The 26,613-nt window shown below is 37.5% G+C and overlaps 1 protein-coding gene across 1 annotated transcript in view; it reads right to left on the reverse strand.

The window, feature by feature from the left end:
* Positions 1-26,613, reverse strand: part of SV2C (synaptic vesicle glycoprotein 2C) — a 115,307-nt gene that overhangs the window by 80,152 nt on the left and 8,542 nt on the right. The window contains exon 2 of the mRNA XM_015615284.2: positions 4,612-5,312. Coding sequence (XP_015470770.1) covers positions 4,612-5,191 — 580 coding nt within the window. The 5' untranslated portion in view covers positions 5,192-5,312. The remainder of the gene's footprint in view (positions 1-4,611; positions 5,313-26,613) is intronic.

Consider the following 26,613-nt stretch of genomic DNA (forward strand, 5'->3'; position numbering starts at 1 on the left):
TCACAGTACCAGCATTATCAGCCCAGTGATTTACAGTACTTGAATTTTTTAGATGGAAGAAAATGCCTGTAGGCTGACTTACCAGCTAAGAATGTCTTCTACATATACAAATTATTTCTAGGTTTGTAACTGTACTGTCCATGAACCTGTATCAAAGTCTTGACTAACACATAGGTTAACACAATGGTAAAACAGAACAGAGAAGAAGGTTGTTCTCCCTCAAGAGTTCATTTAGTCTAAACTTAATACAAAGGATTATATAGGAATTCAAAACAGACCATGGAGACTATTAGAAATCATTGAGGAGCAATTGACCTCTGTAAAGAATATCAGTCAGTGAATAAGAGTGCCTAATGGTTCGTTCACATGCAAATAATAAAAATAAAATATTTAAAAATAATCACTAAATCCTGAGATGTGCAGATTTTTTTTCTGCTATTGAGGTGGACGGGCCTCTGAGCAACCTGATTTAGTTAAAGCTGTCCCTGCATATTGCAGAGGGCTTGGATTGCATGACCTTTTAAAGGTCCCTTCCAATTCAAACTATTCTATGATTCCATGATAAAGTACAAATAAAGGATGGAGGAGTCTGTCTGAAAAAGGTGCAGCTGATGCCTCATGACCAGCTAGCTGAGCAGGAGTCATGTATGCACCGCTAACAGTGGTGACAGCAGTGCAGCTGGTCCTGCACACACAAGGGAGAGCCCTTACAGGTCCTGTGGGAGAAGCAGTGACAGGATGGTCAGGAGCATGGCATCCTGAACAGATATAGCTGGGAAAGACTAGCTTTGCCTAGCTTAGGAAAAAGAATGTTCCAGTATTTTGGAGACAGAGATGCTGAGCAAAGAAAAGGCCATCATAAAAAACATTACATTACATTAAGGAAAAAAAAATAACAAAAACAAACAAACAAAAAACCCAACAAAAACCCTCCCAAAAATGAACAAAAAAATGAACAAAACAATTACCAAAAAGCAAGCACAAAACAAAAAAAACCACCACCACAATAAAACTTAAGACCAATCTTAATGCATTGACCAATATGAATGCAAAGACACAGAAAAACTGCGTAGAAAAGTATACCCAAATCAGAGCCCAGGGAATTAACCTAAAATCAGTCTGTTTCTGACTGATAAAACCAAAGAGATAAGATGCGATCAGGAAAAGAGTTAAAATAACCTCTTTAGGCCTGAGCCTAGAACCTGTCTCATGAAGGTACAGCCTTGCCTCATCGATGCCAGAGCCAAGAGGCCAGTGTGAGCCCACTTCTATGCAGGAGTTAATGAGTACAGCCAAGTTATATATACAGCAGCATATATATATATATATATGTATACCTCTCTCTCATGCTTAGTGACATGCCACTATAATCTTGGATAATTTATGCCCTTTCCTTAAGAAGACCACTTACTTGAGATGAAAAAATATTGGCTTATTATTTAATTCAAAAGACGCCTTGAAGCTGGTTCATGACATCAGCACACTCATTATGTGACTTTATAGGCTCTGAGACATTGATGGTGATCAATAAACAGTAATCTCAGTAATCATGCAAGAGCCAATATGGAAGGATTTGGGGAAATTTTCCTTGTGAAAGTGAATTTTTTAAAAAATAAAAAATGCCACAAGAAGACTCAATAAATATCATCACATGTTTTTAATTAGCTAAAGTTCCCTAGCAAACTGTCATGGCATGATATATGAGAAATCAGTATTTACAACAAAATCAATGAATGCTTTTTCAAAGACAAATTAAAATGTTATTATTGTGTATCTTGACAGTCTAGAAAATTGCCTGACAAATAAGTATTGTGTATGTGTACTGATTTTACCTTATAACTCTTAGCATTAGTCCTGTGACTTTAGTATTCTAACAACATTAGAATCCTCTGGATTATGGAATTCCAATCATAAAAAAAGAATTATGCCTGTCTGGAAGACCCCATTTAGGTTGTAATTATATGTTGAAATCACAAGTGCAAAGTAATTGAAATTCATGGCTGTGAGGGCCCAGCTATGACAATACAAAAATGCTTTCACTAAGCATTCACTGCTACAATGAATATTTTGTCTCAGTGAAATTAAGGTTATGCTGTCTACAAGCAGTATATCTGCTCTGTTTATAAGCCATACTTACATTGGTGTACTGGTGACTTGCAGCTTATGATATATTTCTAGTAACAGTGGGCAAGAAATGTATTTTATTTAGTGAAATTCTTGATTAAATAGTCACGTGTTACAATGCCTTCAATACACGCTGGGAAAGAAATTGCTGATCTCCATTCTTTCCTGCTTTTGTATGTTCATCTTTTAGTACATAATTATTTGTTAATGCCACAACAGAGAGGCTAGTTTTATATTATTGCAAAAGGAAGATACATTACAATTTCTATATTCTGGGAATGAGAATATAATATTTGCAGAGCTGAGTTTTCTAGAGCTGTTACCTTAATTTTGCCAACAAGCATGATTTTTACACACACACACACACACACACACACACACTCACACACACTCACACACACACTCACTTGTAACTATGAGGTAACAGCTTCTATACTGAATTTAGTTAAACTTTTACAGAGTTATTCCAGTACATCTGAAGACAACATCATAAGAACTCTAATGACAGGGAGATCCTCAGCCTTCTTGACATGGGTCAGACCCCAGCAGGTGGATATGAGTACTCATGGCCCCTACTACTGTGTGGAAAATACTCCCCATTCCCAATTCCAAACACCTCCATAATGCTTAATGCAGTTGTTTAGAAATAATATTATTTGTAGAAAATACAATTTAATATGAATCACGGAGATTTGGGGATTACCCTTATAATTCATCATCCTGAAGAACAAAGACAACTTTGATTGTTTGATTTGTTGAGAAGGGTGCATGGGGTAAAACAACCAGATTTATCAGTAATTTAAAAATGGGGTGAGATATTTTCTTTTCTGAGAGTTTAAAAATTATAAAAATTGCAAAAATTATAAAAAGTGAGGTGTAGATTTTAAAGATATCACCAACTGCCAAGGACTAGATGAGAAAAGTCATGTCAAAAAAAGCAAGTTGGGCAGTCGTTACTTTTCTAAGAAGCATTGTATGACATTGTCTGCACTGACTCATTGACATTCATCTAGTGATACAGGTTTCTATTGTTTTTGCTTCTCATCTTTCTTTAAGAAGTAGACTTGAAAGCTCACAGGTCCAAGCATGACACATACAATATTGGCATTTCATGTAAACAAGCAGTACAAAACAGATTATATGCATTCAGCCTCTTTAACCATTAAAACTTTTGTAATTCATTTCCATCCACTGTAAGTTTAATCCCTGCACTGTATATATAAGCAAAGTAGTTCTAATAACAAATGATTAAATGGCAAAGAATAACACAAGGAACACAGTCACCTGAGAACTTCTCACCTGTTTCCACTTATGCTCCTGTCACCTGGAGGGAGGCTTAGAGCTATAACTGGGGGAGACTGCAGTCCACAGTATTAAAACCCACAGAGCCAAACTGCTGGTATCAATATGTCAGGAAACTGAGCAAAGCTAAAATGAGATCTGTTGCTATATAACCATGCACTGCAAAGAAGGAGGATACAGCAGAACATCTGCTAGGAAACAAAAGATTCTAAATTTCTTATAAGAAGTCCTCCTTTTGTGTGATAGAATTCAGGCCCAAGCCACTCATCTATACATATACATTCCATTTCCTGCTCTGTCCCAATTTTCCAGGCTCCTGCCTACCCTCTTCCTTGGGGAACCATTTATAGAACTTTTCTCCACAGCCCTGCCCCATGAGAGCCTTGTTTTACCTGCTGTGCCCAGGCATGTCCAGGGAAGAATGCATGGACCTGATTGCAGCACTGCTGCTCTCACCAAACTACAGAAATCTGCCTCAGACTGCCTGTTCCCACACCACAGGAGGAAACAGGCAAGGTGATGAGACACAGCTCATCCCCATCAACAGAATGGACACAAAAAACACATCCCAGACACTTGCTCATTCTTCTGTCACCCTGACCCTAAGTAAACAGCATTCTTTTTGGATGGCTAGAGAACAGTTATTACTAAAATAAGACTACAGAGACAAAAAGAGAGAAAGGCTATAATAGATAACATTTTCACTGTATTTTTTTTTAATTTTCCAGACTGAATTTCACCTCACCATTGCAAAGGTTCATATGTGAAAGTGTTGCCATACAGCTGTATCATCTGCTCTTTATTACACCTATATCATTTCATCAGGACTCCAATTCTCCATCTGTTTCCTGGTTTTGTGGTTTTGCTTTTTCTGAGATTAGTTAATTTGGACATCTACTCTTGTATAAAAGAACAAAATCTGTCTCTCTCTTTGTTATGTTTTACAGTGCAGTTTTTCTTTTTAGTGATTTATTTTTTGGCTAAGAAAATAGTAATCTAAAAAACAAAATTGCAAAATGAAATTATGAATACAGTTAATTTTAATTTAAACAATTGTATTTATATTCAAGATGAACCTATTTTCATATAAGCTTTTGTGTTGACAAATACATATTTAGTGTTATTACATTTAGTGTAAGCATAACTTTTAATAGCAAAAAAAGACAGAGTGAAGACTTTACTTACCAAGCCATCCTGATCCAGAATTGGGTATACACATATCTGTTTCAGCACTGGGCAACACAAATCCAACCACAAACACTTCAACCCCATCAGCCATTAGGGCCATTCCTAACACAAAGAAGAGGGCCCACTGGAAACGACCATGGCCACATTCTTGTATTATCAGTTCATATTGCTGTGCTAGCTCTTCTTCATCAGCTTTCCTCTCTGTTTCCAGTTCATGACGATCCTTGTATTCATCACGCATGGACTGACCTAAGGCCACCATGTCATCCTTACCCTGCCCCATGCTGGGGATTCCCTGATACTCCCCTTCATAAATTTCATCATCTTCATCATGTCCTTCAGTTGCTTCACTTGATCCTTCATCATCATTAGCTTCTACACCATAATTTCCTCCTTGGCCATAGTAATCATCATCATCTTCCTCATCCTGGAATCTATTGTAGGACCTCTGTGTGTAGCCATCCTGTGCTTTGTCAACAGCTTTATTCACTTTTTTCACTGCTTGCCTCTTCACCTCTTTGGCAATATCTTTGGCCCCTTTCACTAATGAAGTCCTGTCTTTGTATGTGTCCTCCATTCTGTATCAAAGAACTGCTGTCAAGCTGCAAAGGCACCTGCCAAATATTGTTTGGAATGTCTACTGTGTGTCGGACATCAGTGGAGAAAGCCGGGGGATAAGTGAAGCTGTAATATTCAACCTGTAAAATACAAGAGAAAAAACTTACAGTTCACTATTTTTAGATGTCCTTTCACACTAATAAAGACTCATCCCAATCTTTATTTAAGCAATGGACATTAGAATGCAGGGCTTTGAATACAAAAGCATGTATTTTCTTCAGAGATACAAATACCACAGATTATAAGGAAAACATGCTGAAGATAAATTTTATATCTCTATCAATCTTCAGAATTCAATTTTTTACTCTCTAGTGTTGGGTACCAGGTTTTATTCTGAAAGAAACCAAACAATTCCATGATCATACATCATATTCACTCTGCAGTGTCCTTTTCCATTTGAGCTCCCTGTCTTGTAAGAAAGGGTTACAAATACTAACCTTTATGACAAGTAAACCAGTGAGTTACCATGAAATATTTCTCTAGCCTTCTATTTAACACAAATCTTACAGGAAGTTAGTATTCCTCCAATCTATCAGTGTCTCAAAGCTGGCAGAATTTGGCCACTGCATTCACACCAAGTCTTATCAATATGAAATCCCACCCTAAAAAATTCAGTGTGGGGAGCTGTGTGGGCAGAAGTTCTAGCACTTTCACATTTTGGAGATTCCCAGTACCTAAGTCATAGGCAGACACATTCCTTTCCCTATCCATACTCACAGTAGGAACAGAGTGGAGCAGCTGTATATTATCAGCTAATGCAACTCCAAGTGCTTCCACTAACCAAGCTGCATGAAAGCACCCAGATATTTGCCTCAGTTCATCTCCCTCCTCCCCTGCTGTATCTTTCCATCTTGTGCAACCCCAAGGTCAAAATGCAGACACAATGAGCCAAGAGCAATTTGCTTATTGGACTCCAGACCAACCATTCCTTTCCTTTCCGTGCAGTTTTCTGCAAGGAGAGTTGTCTGCATGTCTGCAAGACAATTTGCTCACCACACATCTGCACTATCTCTAGGGGCGGCAGAAAGAAATGGCAGCAGCATGCAAGCATACAGAAGGAAGAAATGCAGGATCATTCTTTGGCAACAGTTTGTAGCTAGAACAGCTAAAACCAATTAGAAAATTGCACCATTACTCATGTGTCTGAAGTTAAGGGAGTGTGTCTGTGTGTGTGTGTGAACCTGGACACTGCAACAGATTGTAGAAGCCTCCCCTCTGGGAGAAAGCAGGCTACCATTTTTTAGCAGTGCTTCTAAGAAAACACTGCCAGCTTCCAGCTTGGGGAAAATATTATTTTTAACCGTGATCATTTTAATGATCTATTTTACAGCATTACCTCAGAAAAACTGCAGTAACACAGCTAAGGAGGCAGTGAGATATGATGCAGGAGTAAAAACAGATGGAAATTTCTGAAGTTAATCTTATTACCCTTTCTAAAGCAGTGTAAACTGCCCTCAGAGCTTTATGGGAGAAGACCAATGAATAGCTTTAAGAAGTTGTCCTTTATTCATTCTGTTGCATATATTGTCTAGAGAACTATACTCCAGACATGAGTTTTATAGCTGATAGTATTTTGAGGGATAGGAAAAGCTACAGTCTGTATTAGATAAACTAAAGATGTAATGTACTTCTGATACAAGAAAATGAAACCTATAATCACACAGACATGACTTCAGAAACCAAGAGATATTTCCCCAGCTTTTTAATAATAGAATTTCACCTACAGTAAAAAATGTCTTTATTTTTAATATCTTCCTCTAGAATAATTTCATACACTTTGAAAGTTACTCAAAGAAATCAGATGTGATGGCACTATTCAACTATTAATGGGAACTGAAGCATTTACTGGACGAGAAATGCAGTCTTAAAAAAGCCCTGATGTAATATTTATGACTGCAAACTGTAGACTGACTTTAGGTACATGATGATCCTCTTAAGTAGGTCATCCTGGTGAATCTTTTATGCCAAGGCAGTTTCTCTAATTACAGCTTTTCAGTTTTCAAGGTGCTCCATAGAAGTTAGCCTTTGTGGGCTGGATTAGATATCCGATCCTTACCTGTGTGTGGCTACAGTATCTTCTAGCTGTTAGTGAACATGCAATGCATCAAAACATCCACTGGATCTGCTGAAGCCTCCTACAAATACTTTCAAGAACTTATTGAACTCCTAAGAGGTACTTTTCTGAGTGTTAATGAATACAATGTGTTCCTAGATTTCAGATAATTTCACAGTGCCCATGCAACCCATAGAACCTGAACTCTGAATTCCTCTAATTCTTAGACTGATCTCTGTTTATTTTTGTTTTTCCAGTAAGAGTTTTCCATTGTCAAATTCTCTATTACTATTGCATGTGTACTACTACATGTGTACTACTATACGTATTACTATTACATGTATATATACACATATATACACATATATACACACACACACACATATATATCTCACACACATATAGATACACACACACACACACACACACACACACATATATATATCCCAAAGAAAACAAGTTTAGCAATACCAAATGAACAAAGAGTCTAAGAGCTAGCACTCATAAAACCATACTTTACTATTCCATAGTACATCTACCCTGTGAGTTCAACAGACTCAAAAAAGACAAACTTGCAAAAGTAACTGAACTTATGCTGCAGTTTGTAATAAAACAGGTATATCAACAAGGAATTTCACCTGTTCAAACTTATTAAGAGCGTAGCTCTGCCATCAAAAAACATGCAGATAGAGCAAAATTTCTGTTTGGGAAGAAATCAGAAATGTCTCTCTATCTTGGTTAAGATTCCAAGCAAAATGCTTAATATGAACACTGTTTTTTCTAAACAGCTTTTCCTTCTCAATGAACTGAAATCCGTGCCTTAAGGTGATAAGTACAAAGAGGAATAATTTACAGCCCATGCATGATAGCTTCCCACCCTTTCAATTATGTTGGACTGATTACTACAAGTAAGTAACTGGAAAGTCTGAAAGAGTAAGGATTAATGCCTACATGAGCAGCATAAAGCAGAAAAAGTAATGATAGTCTAGCTATATACTCTTCTTTGTACCAACCAATTAATCCAACATGTTTGCTGATTTTCACTAAACCAAACACCACATTCCTATTCAATTCCTTCAACTAAAACAAAAGAAAAATTTCTCAGGAGACTAGGGTATCTGCCAGAAATGGAAATACTCCTATAGGAAACATCTACAGAAACATTTTGTAAAAACACTCAAAGATGTTTACACAAAAATCAAATTGTTTTCTTGCTCTAATATTTCTTCTAATTTTTATTCTTTTCCATTCTGTTACATTCACAGATTTCAGTATATGTTGCATTCTGTATAGATTGTGCTACATCTATCCTAAAATAAAGGTTGAAGATTGCAAACTGTATCAGTGAAATCCCATAAAGATATAAATCTATGACAAGTCAGAAAACTCATTCACACAAAGACTTAGATCTTTGTTTAACATAAGCTGTGAGAAGACTCACTGGGTACTCCAAAAAGTAAAATTAACTATATGCATATAAGATAATAAAGTCTTCAGAACATATCTGGAAGTCACACTCAAATGTGCATTTCATGTACTCTTGGGAATTTCATATACATCTTTTCTGCCTTTCTCTTGAATCTATAATGCCGTCTCAAAGGGAAAAAAATAGTAAAACTCATTTCTAATCAAAGATGTTGTCTTTTTAAATGCTTATTTTTCTTCACATTTTGATTCTACTTTCCTTACCTTTTTTTTTTTTTTTTTTATTATCAAAGATAGTATGCATACAGAAAGTTTGTGTTTTCCAAGTTTATCTGTTGTTAGAAATTAGTCATCATGCGAAAATATAATCTTTGGTTAGATTATAACTATTTCCAATTTTGCTACTTTGTCAAAGGATTTTATATCCCAGATTAAATATAGGCACTTGGACTATGTTAATTCAGAAACAGAAGATCCTATTGTCTTGCAAGTGTTCTCAGCAATTAAGAAAATAAAACAACCCATTCTTGAATTCACTGGGATACCTACAAACGTCTTCCTCATCTCTTCTTGTGCAAAGCCTTTTGTTTATTTTTACAGGGTAGTATTTACTTCTGTATGACTTAATAAAGAATAGATTCTTCAATAAAGGTTATTTATTTATAGAGGTAATAATTTATTTAAAATAAATAAGAGCTGGAATCAAAGCTGGTGTGAAGCAGATTCATTTTGGGTAATGTTAGCGGATTAAAAGCTAAGTTTCTGTATTTTAAGCAAATTCTCTCGTGTTGAGAGTCACACACGCAGGCTGCACTCTTCTAGCTCAAGCTGCAGTAGACAGAACTGTGTATAATACTGGAAGGCTGCAGTGCCACTGCTAGTGGCAGTCCCCAACACTCTCCCTGTTTGGAGGGTATTTTCACCACTTGTCACTGCATGCACTCTGCACACACAACACACGTACACAAGATGAGCATGGGAATTCATTTATCTAGTACACATCAATGATCCTGAGCTCAGCAGGAACAGAGTCTTCATGGTACACTGCAATCTCTTTTTTCCCATTTCATTACTTTCCTTCCTCATTAAACCAGAGGAGATAACTGTTTCTGCGCCATATGCTCTACCTGCCCAGTTCCTCTTAAACTATTTAACTAATTTACCTAATTAGAACAGACTAAGTAGAATTGCTTTTAGCTTGTTTTCACTTGAAATTTGATAACCTTTATCAGAAAAAAAGAATATATTTGCCAGAAAGCAGAATATATGTGGGCACCCATCTTCAACAAAAAATACTACCTTTAACTGCCCTGTAGAGCCTTAAAGTATCACCAAAAACAAATAACTAATAATTCTTTCCTTACAATGCTTTTGATCACAGGCCTAGTTCTTCCCCACTCACAGCTGCACATATAATCAATGAAACCAGGATCTGCAAAATTCTCCTTTAAGCAGCACAAACTGGAAATCTGTATAATGAAATCAGTATGATGAAATCATCAGTATGATGAAATTGGACCACCTTAAACAATGAAATCACAAACCTGAGAAAAAAGCTATAAACTCTGTCCAGTGAAAATCAGGAATAATCTGTGACAAAATTTCAATAATATTGTAAAAACAAATTCTCCAAAAAAGACTGAGTGGAAAATTATAGCTACAAAGTTAGGAGGCAGGACATTCTTTACTCTATACTTCCACTCTATTAGTCCTCCATGAATTACTTCTATGCTCCAAATATCTTTCAAAGGATATCCTGAGGAAGGTATGATGATGGTAAGTTTTATGAGTACCACCATCCTAACGTTGACATAGCCATGTCTGTTTCAGCTCACTCTTATTAGAGGCACTCAGTCTTCTAAACCCCTTTGATCCACAGTTCCACCTAAGGTCAGTCTGGAATGAAGATTCATCTATTCTCCCCCCTCTCTTATTAAGCCTTTTTCATGCTTTCTTTTGACCTACAAGAAAGGTTCAATACTGACAGCAAGAGAATTATTGAAGGTAATACAGATATTACCTACTCTCTGGTTGTAATAACAACATCTAATTCCTTAGAATTAGGCTCAGTTCAGTGCACCCCTAACAGGCTAGATAGTGTTACAAAACTGAAATAGCCATATTACTAATTAAATTATAGCAATAGAACTGTAAAGACCCTGGAGTGGTCGTTCCCTTGATTTTTTATTTAATCAAGAGCTTGCTTTCCTGGGAAAAGGTGACTGAACAAGTGGATATGGTTTGAGATGCCTTTTTGTCTTTCCCACAGTTAACAGAGAATATATACAGAAAATTTTGCTTGTCCACTGGCTTTAGGGTTTTTTTGAGGGTTTTTTTTGGGTTGTTTTGTTTTGTTTTTTTAAATCTAATGCTTGATAGTTGTTTTGCCTTACTGTACATAAATACCAGAGTTTTGATTTATTTTGTCAGTTTTCCAATCAACCTGATCACTATTTGGCTACTTCAAGTATTTTCAAGTACTTTCTACATGTTTTTGCCTGGCAAACACTAAATAAAAATAATTCTCATTAAAGACAAAGCAGGATCATTTAAATGTTCTTCCAACATTGTGGTTAGAATTTGTTCTTTGAACACTCTACTATGCTTTCTGTGGACTTCTTCATTGAAGAAGTGCTCCCTTCCAGTCATTCTGATATTTACTCAAAGCATATATTATTTCCAGGATCTGTGTTGAGTGGTGGTTAATACAAGTAGAATGCATCAGTTTGCTCAACAAGAATTGACAAGAATCAAACATCATCCAGCCTGAGTGACATAAACTAAGTCTCATCAGTAAAAGTTAATGAGATTTCATACCGTACCCGTATTACCTGAATGACAACCCAAATCTTAGGAAAGTTGAAATTTCATTATTTTTAAGAATTTCTTTTTAACTAAACATATTCAAACATATCTCTGCACTTTTAAGGCTGCTTTAAAAGTAGAAAAAGAATTGTAAAAGGAAATTATTCCCTCTGAAGCTACGGACTATTTCCGTTCTCATACCTACTTCTGAAAATTCACTTTCATCATCAGTGCTTCCAATATATTTTGTACTTTTCAGTTGTCAGAATCACAGTGGAAAGCATCATCCTGCATTTCAGTAATGAGGGAACAGCACAAAGCAGTTGGACAAGCAAGTTTTCATTGCTCAGTGTTAGCAATAATAAACCAAACAACAACCCTCTACCAAAAGCACACCAACTAGCAATTTCTGTCTTGTATCTGCCATTGTCATGTTTGCTGCTGTACAGAAAGCAGACAAGTCTTCTCTGAAAGTAAAGGCCCATGAGCAGTTATGAATCATCAGAGATCAAAAGAAGGCAGAAAAAAACTCCACTCACAAGGAAGAAGAGGGAAATGTGGGGATAGATATATATTTTAAAAAAAACCATATTCTAAAAGCACCAAGATTGAAGCTCTAAGGACAATAGCCTTCTATTGGAAAGATAATGAGACAAAGGACTCCTATTCTGGAAGTAAAATAAGAAAGTGATGCTCTGTGGAAATTCTCCAGGGAATAAAATCTGAAAATGCAACAGGACAAGCCTCAGCCACTGATGTAGCCAATTCTGAAATTGGTTTGCACAAATCTGTGGTGTGCAGGTACTTTGAAACAGCAACTGTACAAATACTAGACTGACAGATGCTACAGAGTAGCTCTGGACCTTAGGGAAAACTTGGGAAGGTTGAAGGGCAGCTTGTAGGGCAAGTTGTATTTACAGACAAGCTGGAATTACATAGCTTTCCTTTCTTCCTGAAATAAAAGAGACAAGCATTCTTTATATTTTAGGAGTAAATACAGGGTCACAGTCTCAGATCCCACTGGAAAAACTTTGAAAACATTTAGCTTTTCATTCTGCTTTCTGCTGGGGCACATCATTCCTGTGCCTGCAGAATGAGAGTCTAAAGACTCTTCTCAGTTCTGCCAATTCTGTCTTTATCTGATGGTGGTCTATCCTGGCCACCACATGAGGAATCGGATGCTGTGCTCAATAAACCTGGTAAGAGAGTAGTGGTTGCTCGGCATAATGTTAAAAAGTACTTGAACATCCTGTTTTCTCATCCTTACTCCCAGTCACTTTGCAATTCACTCAAAGCACATACTCTTTTTGCATTATCTTTAACATTTGGTTTTTTTTATTATTGTAACAGGATATGGAAAAAAACCAATTTTTTTTAGAATTCTTAGGTCTCATTCCCTTTGCTACATTTTTAGGATGATGGTTGCTGAACTTTATACTTCAATTTTATTTTTCTGTTTTGCAAGCTTGACACTAGACTGATATTAGATCTGAGAATCCCGAACATTCATTGACCTGCTCCTCTTTTAGTGTAAGATTGCCTTTCTTGAGCAAACAGACAAACTATATATAATGCTTTTTATGACTGAAAGTCTATTTCCTCATTGACCCTCAGACAAAATCTTTATCAAAATATGTTGTGAAGATAGATAAATACTAAAACCAACAATAACATAATAAGCTTTTCTGGTGAGGGACTGCTTCAGCTATGGAATCTGAGAAGAAACTGAGCATACATCAATTTGAACAAAAAAAACAAAGGGAAAACCAGTAGTTTCAGGTGAGAATTAAAACTAAATGAAAACATAAAAACAGTCTAGCTTAAAAAAAACCCCAAATCATACAGGTAAATCTATGTTTAACTCTTAACATACACATGTAGTTAATATATGAGGCATACATATGCTTACACAGAAAGAAATCAGAATCACAGAAATGGGTCAGACTGTTAGTCATCTTGTTCAATCTCCATGCTTAAGCATGGAGATTCTGGGCCATCCCAGAACACATGCCACAGGATTGCATCCAGATGGTTCTGGAATATGTCCTGTGAGGGAGACTCCACACCCTCTCTGGTCAATCTGTTCCAGTGTTCAGTCACCCACACAGTAACAAAGCTGTTCCTCATGTTCAGGTGGAATTTCCTGTGCATCAGGGTCTGCCCGCTGCTTCCTGTCCTGTTGTGTGGCAGTGCCGAGAAGAGCCTGGTCCATCCTCTTAATACCACTCCTTCATATACTAATATACACTGATGAGATCCCCTTTCAGTCCCCTCCAGGCTGAAGAAGCCCAGTTCCATCAGTAAGTGGAAGATCACTTGGAGCATCTCATAAGATCCAGTCACCCCATCACCTTTGTAGCCCTCCAGCGAACTTGCTCCAGGAGCTCTATGTCTCTCATATTCTGAGGAGCCCAGAACTGGACACAGCACTCCCAGGTGAGGCCTCACCAGGACTGAGTACAAGGGCAGGATCCCCTCAATCTGCTGGCGATGCTCTTCCTAATGCTCCCCAGGATCCCATTGTCCTTCTTGGCCATCAGGACACACTGCTGGCTCATGGACAGCTTGTTGTCCACCAGAACCCCCAGGTCCTTCTCTGCAGAGCTGCACCCCAGCAGGTCAGTCCAAGGTACCTGGGGTTGTTCCTCCCCAGGTGCAGGACCCTGCATTTGCCTTTGAAGAATATCAGATGGTTCTTCTCTGCCCATCCCTCCACCCTGCTGAGGTCCTTCTGAAGGGCTGCGCAGCACCCCCAGAGTTCAATACGTTCCACTTATTTCAAGGACAGCTCCACCACGGTCTCCCTAGTCTGTGCTTCCTAAGCAGCACGTAGCCCTTCATGACAACATTCCAGCCATGTGAGCTGTCCCACCATGTCTCCTTTAACACAGGAAGATCAAAGCTCTGCCACTGCATACAGACCTCTAATTGCTCCTGCTTGTTTTCCATACTACATTGCTGTCGATTAACCCCAGCCAGCAGCCAAGCCTCACACAGCTGCTCACTCCCCTGCTGGCAGGGTTGGGAAGAGAATCAGAAGAGTAAAAGCTGGAGAACTTTTGTGTTGAGATAAGGACAGTTTAATGAGGAAAGAGAAGGCCACAACCCAAGCAAAACAAAAGAAGGAATTAATTCACTTCTTCCATGGGCAGGCAGGTGTTCAGACATCTCAAGGAGAGCAGGGCCCCTTCCCACGTAAATTACTGGGGAAGACGAATGCCGCCAATTCCAAATGTTCTGTCCACTCCTTCTTCTTCTCCCGACTTTTTATGCTGAGCAAGATGCCATGTGGTCTGTTGGGGTCAGCTGTCCTGTGTCTCCTCCCAGCTTAGTAACAAATCATAAGAAACAGCTAACTCTGGAGAAGCAAATCACAAGTTCATTCAGACTATGAATATCTGTGCATGGTGGGTGTATTGGTCTTGTGTGGCAAGGTTTCCGTAGCAGGATGGCTACAGGGTTGACTTCTGTGAGAAGCTTCCAGCAGCTTGTGTCCAGCAGAGGTAGTTCCAGCCAGCTGGAAGATGGATCCACTGCTGGCCAAATGGAGCCCATCAGCAGTGAGGTTAGCGCGGCTGGGATAATGCATTTAAGAAGGGAGAAAAAAGAAAACTGCAGCGGGAGAACAGTGGAGTGAGAAGCTGTGAGTGGAACAGCTCTGCAAACACCAGTCAGAGGAGAAGGAAGGACAGGAAGGACAGGCACTGGAGCTGAGATCCCCCTGCAGCCCATGGTGCAGACTGTGGGGAAGCAGCTGTGCCCCTGCAGCCCATGGAGGAGCAGAGATCCACCTGCAGCCCAGTGAGGAGCCCATGCTGGAGCAGGGAACTCCTGTCACTGAAGGAAACTGTGATCACATGGAGAGAACCTAAGTTGGAGGAGTCTCCTGGCAGGACTTATGGCCAGGAGATAAAATGATAAAAGAAGCCAACACTGTAGAAGATTTACAGCACGATTTGTGACCCCACAGGGTAATGGTGCTGGAGCATTTTGTGAAGGACTGCATCCTATGGGAAGGACTCATGTTAAAGAAGTTAATGGGGAGCTGTCTCCCGTGGGAGGAACCCAACACTGGAGCAGGGGAAGAGTGTGAGGAACTCTCCCCCTGAGAAGGAAAGGGTGGCAGAGACAACACTGACTGAAACTCCCAGTCTCCATCCTTGTGGAAGGGGGAATGATTTAGATAAAAATGGGAATGAGGTTAAGTCTGTGAAGGGTGGGGTGAAAGGAGGTGGTTTACTACTTAATTTTTGTAATCTGATTTTATTTGCAGTAAAGTAAGATTCTCAAGTCAAGTCTGTTTTGTCTGTGATAGTAGTTGGTCAGTGGTGTCTCCTTATCCTTATCTCATACATGAGATTTTCACTACATATTCTCTCCCCCATCCAGCTGAGGAGGGACAGCTGTTTAGTGGGCATCTGGCATTCATACAGGGCCAAAACACCAGAGTGGCATAGCTTGGTCTGTTTGGACTTTGTTATCCCACTAGTGCCAGGAAGCAATGAAGGAAATGAACAAGCAAAGCATTCTCTGATAACTATTTCAATAAAAACATTCATTTTTGCCATATCTCATAAATGTGGCTACACCAAAATAGAAATTTAAGATGGGGAATATATTTTTTGAATTAAATTAATATTTACATAGTTTAAATTTCAGTTACTTCATTAAATCTGCACACATGGGCCTAAGGATTTAGGTGAATAACAAGCAGAACACATTCCACCATAACTACTGGGTCACTTTAGGAGGAATGCTCTCCACAGGCTGAAGGGAATATTTCCCCTCTGTGTGGCCAGATCAGCTACCACATCCAACTTCATGCACTTCACCATCACCACAGTCTGAAGAGGATCACTGGAGTGGTTAGAGGCCAGGATGCATCATGCACAAGCAGAGGATGTTTTTTTTTGCCCAGTCTTCAGAGGAGAATTCTTAAGGAGAAATCTGTTCACCATCTCCCATCATCTAATTAGGGATTAAAAATGCAATGAGGATGGGCTCTTTTTAGAGACAAAGGACAAAAAGAAAAGAGGAAACAATTGCAAGTTGCAGCAAGGGAAATTCCAGATAGTTCTAAGGAAGAAATTCTTCATGTTAAGTCTCCAGCCATGTACATAGCTACAAAGAGGAGCACTGGGGTGCCCAGAATTGGAGGTATTCAAAGCTTTAGCAGACAAGACTCTGAACTATTTAAATCCAGATATGAGACTAGATAACCTCCAAATTACTTAATCCAAATTACTCTATCATTCTGGGACATTAAAAAAAAAGGTATATTTTCTTATATTAAACAAATGTAATTTTTAATAAATTAATAATCTTTTGTATTTTTATAAATTAAAATTAAGCACCTACTGCTGACTATGTCAATATACAAATATATATTTCACAAAATAATGAAAATAATGAAATAGTTATATATTTCATATATATATGAATTTACATATATTTCAGTATATATATATTTCAATATAATAATGAAGAAGGTTTAGAATCAAGTCTGGTAAACTAGAGAGAGACAAAAGGACACCTCATCAGAGTCTAGAAGATGAATAATTGTTTAGGTCCCTAAACAGCTAAAACTGGTGTAGCAACCACTGCCCATATATGAAGAAAAAACAGTCTTCTGCTTTTAAACAAATTTTATTTTGGATAAGCACTGGGCAAAGATGAGAGAGTTGAACAGATTTGAAATACGTATCAGATTTTTGTCACATTCCTGTCACATGCTATAAAAATGACAATGTTTTTATGATTTTGCTCTAGTTCAAAATGTTTTATCTCTAGTGATTCTGAAAAGCAAAAAAAAAGAGCCATTATTCCTGCTATTTTTGCTCTGTTTTGAAAAGTAAAATTAGACCATAGGTAGCATGTTTATGTTTCTTGTTGCAAATTAATTAGGTTATGTAGGAAATATGTAACAAGAGCTATAAAATATTAATGTTCAAAAGTGCAAGAGTTTTTTTTAAGGTGAGCTCCTTAGATAAACTACACAAGGTATTTAATATTCTTCTCTTTCCTACTTTGAAATAGTGGCAATTTAAACACTGAAAAATTAGATCACTTGCCAAACTTGACATGGGCAGGTATAAAAATATATTTTAAAATTTGTATTTGGTAATTTCAACACATTGCTCTTTGAACTGTCTTTTTCCATAAACTTACTGCTTTTGAGAGAAAACAGCTCAGAAAAATACAGACCCAAAATAGAAAGCTGTGTAACTACAGAAATAAAAGCTGATCTGTGTCAGGAACAGATCATTACACAAAATAAGGTCATTAGAAAGTTGATAAGGAGTATACTTGTGCATAAGAAGTAACAATGACTTTCAGATTCTTTGACGCGGAAATTTGTCAATATGGGAAGTCAGCTTTAATCAAGAATGACAGAGAAAACATCCATAGAAGGCTGTAAGAAAAGCAGCCTGATAATATGCAGACAAGAGTTACCTGAATGCAAAAGGCATTTTCAGTGTTTTCAAAATATATCTAAATATTTATAAGATATATAAATAGCAAAAAAGTCCTATGAGTTAAAGTAGAAAGTGAATTTAAAATATTTTCATATTATTTTTCTTTCTGAAGTAATTAAAAGTTTATGAGCTCGATTCAAATATCTTGGCATCTCACATAAGAAAGAGGTTCAGGAACAGATTATTGTACTTTGAAAGTAGCCTGTGATCCTACATTTTCATTTTTGTATAAGAACAACCAAGGCTCCTAGACTTCTTTTTCCAGATTAATTTGGTTTTACATCCACCTTAGATTTTCTCTGCTATTCTTGAAGAACAGGATACATTCTAAATTATTTGGCTGGAAAAACCTGTATTGTGTATATTCCAAATCATATATACCATTTTTTTCTAATTCATCCTGATCCTTCAGAGTTTTCCTAGTACTGCTTTCTGCCCCATGTCTCATGCAGAGTTTTACTGGAGGGCTGTGACCATGGTGATGTATTGCTTTCAGATATACCTGAGCTATTAAAGATTATGGAACCTGATACTCATATAAAGTGCTAATTCTGCTGCACTAAAAGAAGTTATTCTGCACTATCATAAAATCTTACCTCTCCCTGTAGGAAAATGCTACAGTTTGAGGTGGAAATTACTTTCTCACAATGGAGGCTGACTCATTGTCTTCCAGGCCTTAACTAGGTAAGAAAGGAAATCATGACTTCTCAATGCTCCCTAAACACAAACAGTGCTGCTAAAAACCAACTGCATTTTACTTAAGGCTGCACTGATTTACAATTGTACAAATTGTTTAGCTTATTTTATTCCACACAGGAAAAAACAGACTTTGTAATGCTACCCATAAACTCATATTTTAGCCAGATTAAAACTGCATCTTGTGCTCACTACACATCTTCAGTTTTTTATCCTGAATCACATTATTATTGCAGGTTGCACGGTGCATATGTGCCTTAACACACGCAGTATTCCAGCAGGTGTAAGAAAACTTCAAGTAAATGAATCAAAGTGCCTGCAGGTGTATGGCTCCCATTAAATCACAAATATAAATCTTTAGCAGCTTATGTTTTACACCACTACTTGGTTCACTCCATAAGCCTTTATTTTGTGGACTTGATAGCATAGGTGAGAAGGAAAAATGAGAAGAGACTAATATAGTGAACAGATTAAAAGTCTGTACTGAAAAAGCAGCTGTCCCAAGTTTTTCAGATTCAATAATTTAGAATTCTAACAAAATGGGATTCATTTCTATCTCAGAGTATGTTATGCAATCTGAGCACTACCTCAGTGTGACTTTCTTCCCTTAGGTAAAATATGTAGAGATGGATGGCACAATTGAATAAACACAGTGCTCTGCCATTAAAAGGACAAAATAAAGGCAGCAAAATGAAGATATAAGAGCCGGTAAACATTTTTTTTTCAATTTCAGTAAGTTATTTGGAAGCTTATTTGGAAGACAACCTACTTGACAATTTGGAAAAATGTTCTGTTCCCTATGCTTGAATTTGCCCAGCAAAAAGGTGTGGTGAGCTGAAACATCTCAGAAATAAATTCTGTCATACAAACAATTTCTCTTTCATTTTAAAGCAGAACAGCACCTGGAAATCTTTATGCTTTATGGACATGAATAATCCTCTGATTCACTGAGATCCTCAGTATTCCATCTTATTCTTAGTCTAATTCTCAGTCTGGTTCTTAAAATGTTTGACATCCAGCAATGAAGTTTACCTGCTTCCCAAGCTGGAGTTCCCCACTTTGAAAATGATAGTCCTTCTTCTCCTGTAGAGTTTAATTGGTGGTCAGGGCTCCTAGTGCCTCATAAGACCTAAATCAACTGCCCAGCCTCACCCAGTACCCCTTCCAGTACCCCAAATCCTCTGCCATGGGCTCAAGTTCTCCATTTAGTCAGACTTGGCCGCCCCAAGTCTGCCTGAGCTTCACTATAGCTGCACCTTATAGCTTCATGTACCTCATATCCCCTGCTGCTCCTGAATCTCAGACTGGATTTCCCTGACTGACCATGGACATAACACTGCCCTACTTTGTCTGATGAGCACCAGACTGTTGATGAAAATTGTTGCTCTCACCATGCTCTACTTCAGGACAATGTCCCACCAGTGGAAGCACTGCCCTGCCCACACTGTGATCCCCCTCATCTCCTGTCCTCTCTTCTCTCCTGGAAGAGTCTCGTGGTTGCTACTCCCTGGCAACTCCCATGAGAGCTGAAGCCTCGTCTTAACAAAAGGTCCTGAACCAGCAGGCAGAAGGTGCTTGTGTGAGGGATTCCAGGGAGACTCACAGGGCAAACAGAATCTGTTGGGACACTCAGCATCCTCACAGACAACAAGGTCATAGTCTTGATTTGCAGACTAGGACCATGAAACTTCACTAAAAGCAGACAGTGAAGCCACTGCCAGCAGGCTAAAATTCTCTATACACGGGTCCATCCCTCTACTGGAAATTCTGAAGACATCTCCAGGCTCTAGACTCCCGAAATTGAAAACAGCTTTATCCATACATAATGGTATACCCAAAATTCTAAAGCCTCTTGGTACCTAAACTACAATCTGGAAAAGCAGCAGGAATAGCCAAAAAAAACCAACCCCAACATGGCAGTATTTTTCATTAACAATCTTTGACTACCAGAATGGCTATTTAGAAACCTCACTTTTGACATTCGTAGCAAGTGTAGTCTATGAACAGACATTCTCAGTTGTCCTTTCTGGCAAGGCATTTCACATACTGAACTGCACTTCTAGCATCAAGCCTCTGTTACCTACCTGTGATCTCATTTTTCTGTTCCGCCACATCAAGCAGCAGCACACCTTTCAAGTCTGAAAAGGGTGTTTGCAAGGAACATTAAGGATGAATGTTTCAGACTGGGCTGGAATTAACTAAAACACTCACACTGAAGCCAGAGGGATTTGCAATGAACGGGTATCACCTTTTATAGAATGCTATGTCCAGCCTTTTATAGAATGACTATCTTTCCGTAGTTTGCTAGGAGTGCATGCTGAAAACATGGAAGTAAAGAAAGAAAAATGTCATTGAAAGAAACCCTTGAAAGGACAAAGGCTGAAGCAACAGAATCTCTGCAGCACTGCTGCACTCAGGAGCCATGGGCTTGATTTCCTGTGCTGCCATTCAAGTAGCATATTAGATATGTTATCAAAGCAGTATCTTCTGTCATATATAAAGAGGGGACTCGGAGTCATTAGACATTTTCTGGAGCAGGTGGTATCAAAAGTTTTATATTGGTTGTATCATTGGTACGGAGCACACCAAGAAAAGCTGATAACCTCACAGTCCTGAAGGTAGCATAACATACTACTCCTGCCAGCTGCTGGGACCAAATGTATGAATTTCTCGATTCATATTAAAAGGGTACTCATAAGAAGGAACTGGAATAAAAACTTAGGAAGAGAAAAAGTCATAATGAATAATAGTTGCTTAGTAAAAAAAAAATACCTCCACCTTACTCTATGTGTTCCTGATAAAAGGAGTAGTTGTTTATTACAGCAATGTAAACTACACACATGAGATACACAGTCATATTAACAGTTTCTTCTAACTCCCAAGGTTCAGTATAATGTAACAAATCAAACCATTAAGAAAGAGTGTACACAGCAGCCTTATTTAATTTTTCATGTCATTTCCATGTTTAAAAAGCAGAGCCTAACCTCACTGGTTCAATTCCTAAAAACTATACGTTTCCCAAGGGGTAAGAATTACTTAGCATTTTCAACAGCTTAGTTTTATCTTTTGCTGCACAGTGGTCTCTGATGCTGCAAAGGTCAAGAAGGTTCCATCCTGACCTGTCTGCGTTCTAAAGCTATTTCCCTTGAATTTATGTCTTCCATCTGATTAATCATTATCCCTATTTTCCACTCTGGCTCTTTACTGATATTGCCCTTGAACAGAACCAGTCATGACTCTTCAGCAGATAATCAAGAACAGAAGCCTGCATAGTGGTACCATGTTCACAAGAGCTTTTTGTTTAACTGAAGATATTGCTACTATTAGTCACACAGAGAAGCAAAGCCACATCAATCACATCCCTTGACAAGAGGATCACACTATTATCAGCACCTCAAATACACTCACAGAGCATGTTAAAGGACACTATTTGCACTCTCCAGTGGTTCTAATTCACCCTCATGCTTGGGCACACATAATTTAAATGTTCTACATTACTAATAGGCATTTATAAGCATTTCCATTTTTCCTCCTCTTCTGACTTGGCCTGTAATTATAATTTTTATTTTATCCAAAAGAAACAGTAAGACCCTCCTTATCCACCCACAGTGGGGGCCCTGGATGACTCAAATCAGATAATATTTTTGGTTCAAAGACAGAAAATTATCTGCATGCCACCAGTGCCAGCTGACTAATGAAACTGCTGCTATACTCCAAAAATGTCTTTTGCGTACTCTACGCCTGGGGAATATGAAGAAAGCATAAGAAAAAGCAACACACTTGTGTGTGTGGAGGTATATGTCCAAAACAGGCAAAATAAACAGCACATTAAGTCCAAATTAAGGCACATTATGCCATCACAGCCATGGTCTAATAATAATTTTCTTTTCCTAGGAAAAAAAAAAAAAAAGGAAAAATACTCAGATATCATAAACTTTTAAATTTAATAAGAAATTTTAGAAAAGTTGTTTTTTCTTTATCAGCCAATTAGTTATTGATTATTGTTAACAATCAGCCTTTAAAAAGTATCACATTGTGATGGCCTTGGGATATAGGTCACATGAAGTGCTTAGCTCCTTGAATATACGTGCATCAGCTTTCACTGAAAACAGTTTTGTAGATTGTATAGTTGATGCAACATTCACTCTTTGCACCCCTCGAGCAAGGGACTTCCCCTTTAAGGAAGTTTTTCATTTAGCTCAAAATTTCACAGGACTTTGTATCAGTGCACCATTTCTGTCCACTGCATGTGCTCTCCTGGCCTCTCTGCAGCTTTCAGTGGTTCACACACACACAGACACATAAGTCTTGCATTCTGCACTGTTGTAGCACCCCTAGACCAGCAGGTAATGGTATTCTTAATGGCATTTTTAACACTTACTCAGTTTTTTTTAAAAAACCTCTACATGCTGCAGAGCACTTAGGAAGTACAGCAACCATTCCTTTTTGAATCAAATACATTCCATTTATGCTAAATATTTTCTTAGGAAATTTCATTGATTAAAAATAGCTTCCTAATTAAAAATCCACATTACTAAAATATCAAAAACAGAACAGGTCACCAAATTACTGCTTTCACTATTTTAAAATATTAAATGAAATTGATTTAAGTATTTTAACAAAGCAGTAAGTTAAAGAAAATTACCAGCATAAAGTTCAGCCAATGAAAGAATACTTAAGCTCACAATAGTTTATTTTCTCAGTCACAGGAGTGGAGGAAGGCAGTGTATAGGAAAATATAGCTTGCTCCTATTCCTAGATATTGAAATACAGATGTACAAAAAGGCTTCAATTTTTTTTCATGTGTAAAAGAGACAATATAAAACAATTTTTCCCGGCCAGGAATAATACACTTCTACTCAATAACCACAAATAAAATGAACCTAAAGTACATTATACTTAATAAAGAATCATCAATATTTGACAGAAAATTTTGAATTGATAATTTAGCTGTATTTTCTATCCACGTCCTAGCAGAGACTTTCTCTGTCAACGCTTATTTGTCACTAGATTTACACTTCATCAACTAAGTGGTCCTATTCTACAAGAACCTATGCTTTTGAGGAAATAATTAATATAAACAATCCCATAGGAATAAAAAATATTATAGTTATATTACATATCTATGTGCATATAAATATATATTTGTGCATATATGGGGAACAACCTTCACTGGATGTTGTTTAGAAATTATATTTCTGTGTTTTGAAATCCCACAATCTGTTTCTGTACAACATTGGCCACAAAGCTAGGAATTTATTTTTTTTAAAATTAAATAGTGTATTTGACTGCATTATTTTTAAGATTAACCATCTGAGAAAATATTGAAGAAAATATGACAAACCTTTAATGCCCCTACAATCAGGAAAAGCTTTTCAGCACAGGATGCAAAAATCCTCATGTATTTCTAAGAGAAGAAAAGAGTTAACTATGGCTGTCACATGTGAACTTGGATAATGAAGGTAAACTTTTTATCTCACCATTAGCCCAAAGCAACTTTGGCTGATGAAAATCCTCAAAACACTAGTCTTTGTGTTTTCTGAGACCAAGTGAGGAGATTTATTCAACATATTATTTCAACCTTCAAGTTACTTATTTTAGTATGAAATCCAGTAACTTCTACTCAAATTCTTTCTGAACTCTTAAGTACAGTTCCCTATGAAAGGAAAAACAGACAAAAAGCTAAATATTGCCCAGCTATGAACTGACACTATGTGCTACAACATCTCCATGAATAAACAGAGAATTAAATGATTTTGCAGTTCTACAATTCGGCCTTTAAACAATACAATAAATAACATAATTTTTCAGCTAAACCCATTTTTTGACTAAGGTTGTTATCCGGATTTTCTGTCTCAGTCCATGCCAGTACAAGCATTTCTAGCCAAATAAGAGAAATTTTACAGAATACACAATCACAAGGTGGAGTATTTTGCTGTTAGTAATCAAATTCCCTCTCAAATAATAAATTATTCACTCTGAGGTATACATATTCTGAATTTGTATACAACTAAAGTAAATACAAGTTTAAAAAAAATGCTCACCTTGGCCAGATACAGCTCTGATGGGAGTAGAAAGGCTCACAGAGCAGGGAGAATTATGAAGTACTGCATGGTTTTTATACCAGTTGTCATTTACATCAGTAGTATGATAGAAAAATGAAGGTGTGAATGGGCTTTTGGAGATCTGTTCCAGCCTTCTACTGAAAGGAAGGCTATCCTCACAATTAATCAGGCTGCCCAGAGCCATGTCCAGGCAAATTTTGAGTATCTCCATGGACAAAGGTGTTACAACATGACTGTGCACCAACTTTACTGCTTTACCACCCACAGAGTGAAGGCAGAGTTTCTTCCTTCTGTCTTATTGAAATTTCCATTCTGTTTCCTGACTCCATCATCTTAATAATCACTCCTTAGAGGATGGAAGACAGCAATTAGATTTCCCTCTCTTTCTTTGGCCTTCTCTTCCAAGCTGAGCAAGTTCACAGCCTCTCCTCACACTTTGTGTGCCCTACCCGGGAGACTGTGGGTCTGTCAGGGTCTTTCTTCACTGCCTGGCATCTGTGGTTACTCAATTCTGAAACATTGTACCTGAAGCAAGCATTTGGGAAGCCTAGAAGATTTAGGAAAAAAATTATTCCTATCTCTACCAAAACACCCACTGCAGCACCAAGAGGGATGTTGCCACATTCCAGGTCATACCCTTCAGTTCCTCAAATTTCAGCAAGTATACACAATAAAATGACTTTCTGGTGATTTCTATGAGCAAAACCTGCTTAAGAAAGCAGTCAATATATTGAAAGAAGTTGGTTTGCAATAGTTTCCCAAAAACTGGAAAATGTATTTTCTTCCTTTGGACTACAGATCCGACAGTTATCATGCTCATTTGTTACTATAATACAGAAATTAGCAAGTCATTTCTCCAGTGAAAATTTGTCCTTCTGAGAAATTACTTATTTCCTAGAAAGAAACAGTTTCCCCATCTGCTAAGATTAAGTAGAATGGCAGCAGTGTGACATTCTACTTAATCATTTTGTACAGCTGGTTACAGCAAGGAATCTTCTATACTGTTTTGCATGACCACATGAATGATAAATATTTGCTAAAGACAGAAAATAAAAGAACTGAAATCAATTTTGTGGCTTCTGGTAGTGAAATTTCTGCCATGAAATTATAGCTTAAATTGAACTGAAACATTTAAAATGAGGAGGAAAATTGTAAGTAACATTTAAAGTTTTTCATGCTATGTGAAGCAAAAACAACATACAGGAGGCAATTCAGTCATCTTCCTGAGCAAAAGAGTGAGCCATTACTCACAGATAACAAATTTCAATCCCAGCTGGGGATCTAAAAGGCATTTTCTGAATTTTCACAAATTGAAGTTCACTAACTTAAGCAGCTGATAGGCCAGAAAATTACTTACATGTAATAGAGAAAATCTCCCTGAATGGGTTGTTCTGGAATTGTACCTTAGTAACTCCAGTCAAAAGATATCTCAGAGGTATATTTAGTATTTTCTTTTTAGTGCTTGTAGTTAATTGTTCCAGATTCATAATCAACACCATAATGCTATTTTACAACAGAAAAATGTTGAATTGTTTTAACCATTTAAATGTGGACTGAAAAAGAATTTCCAGGAGTCTCCTTGTCTCTACAAAGGAAGTTAGTACAAAATGAGCAGCGCTCCACACAAAACTGCCTTGAGGAGCTAAGGTGTCCAGGACTAAAGCTTTATGGTTGCTTACAGACTACTAATGAGTAATGCCAAGTCTTGAACAGCTCCTATCTTCACAAACAGACATGGTCATGGACAGACAGTGGATAGACAAGTCACGGCTCCAGAAAATACCATATAGGGTATTTGTATTTTGTTAATTTGGATTTTAGCTGCTAAAATCTTTAAGGAACAAGCTTTGTTCTGTTCAAT

Source organism: Parus major, chromosome Z, assembly GCF_001522545.3.
Source record: "Parus major isolate Abel chromosome Z, Parus_major1.1, whole genome shotgun sequence".
NCBI lineage: Eukaryota > Metazoa > Chordata > Aves > Passeriformes > Paridae > Parus > Parus major.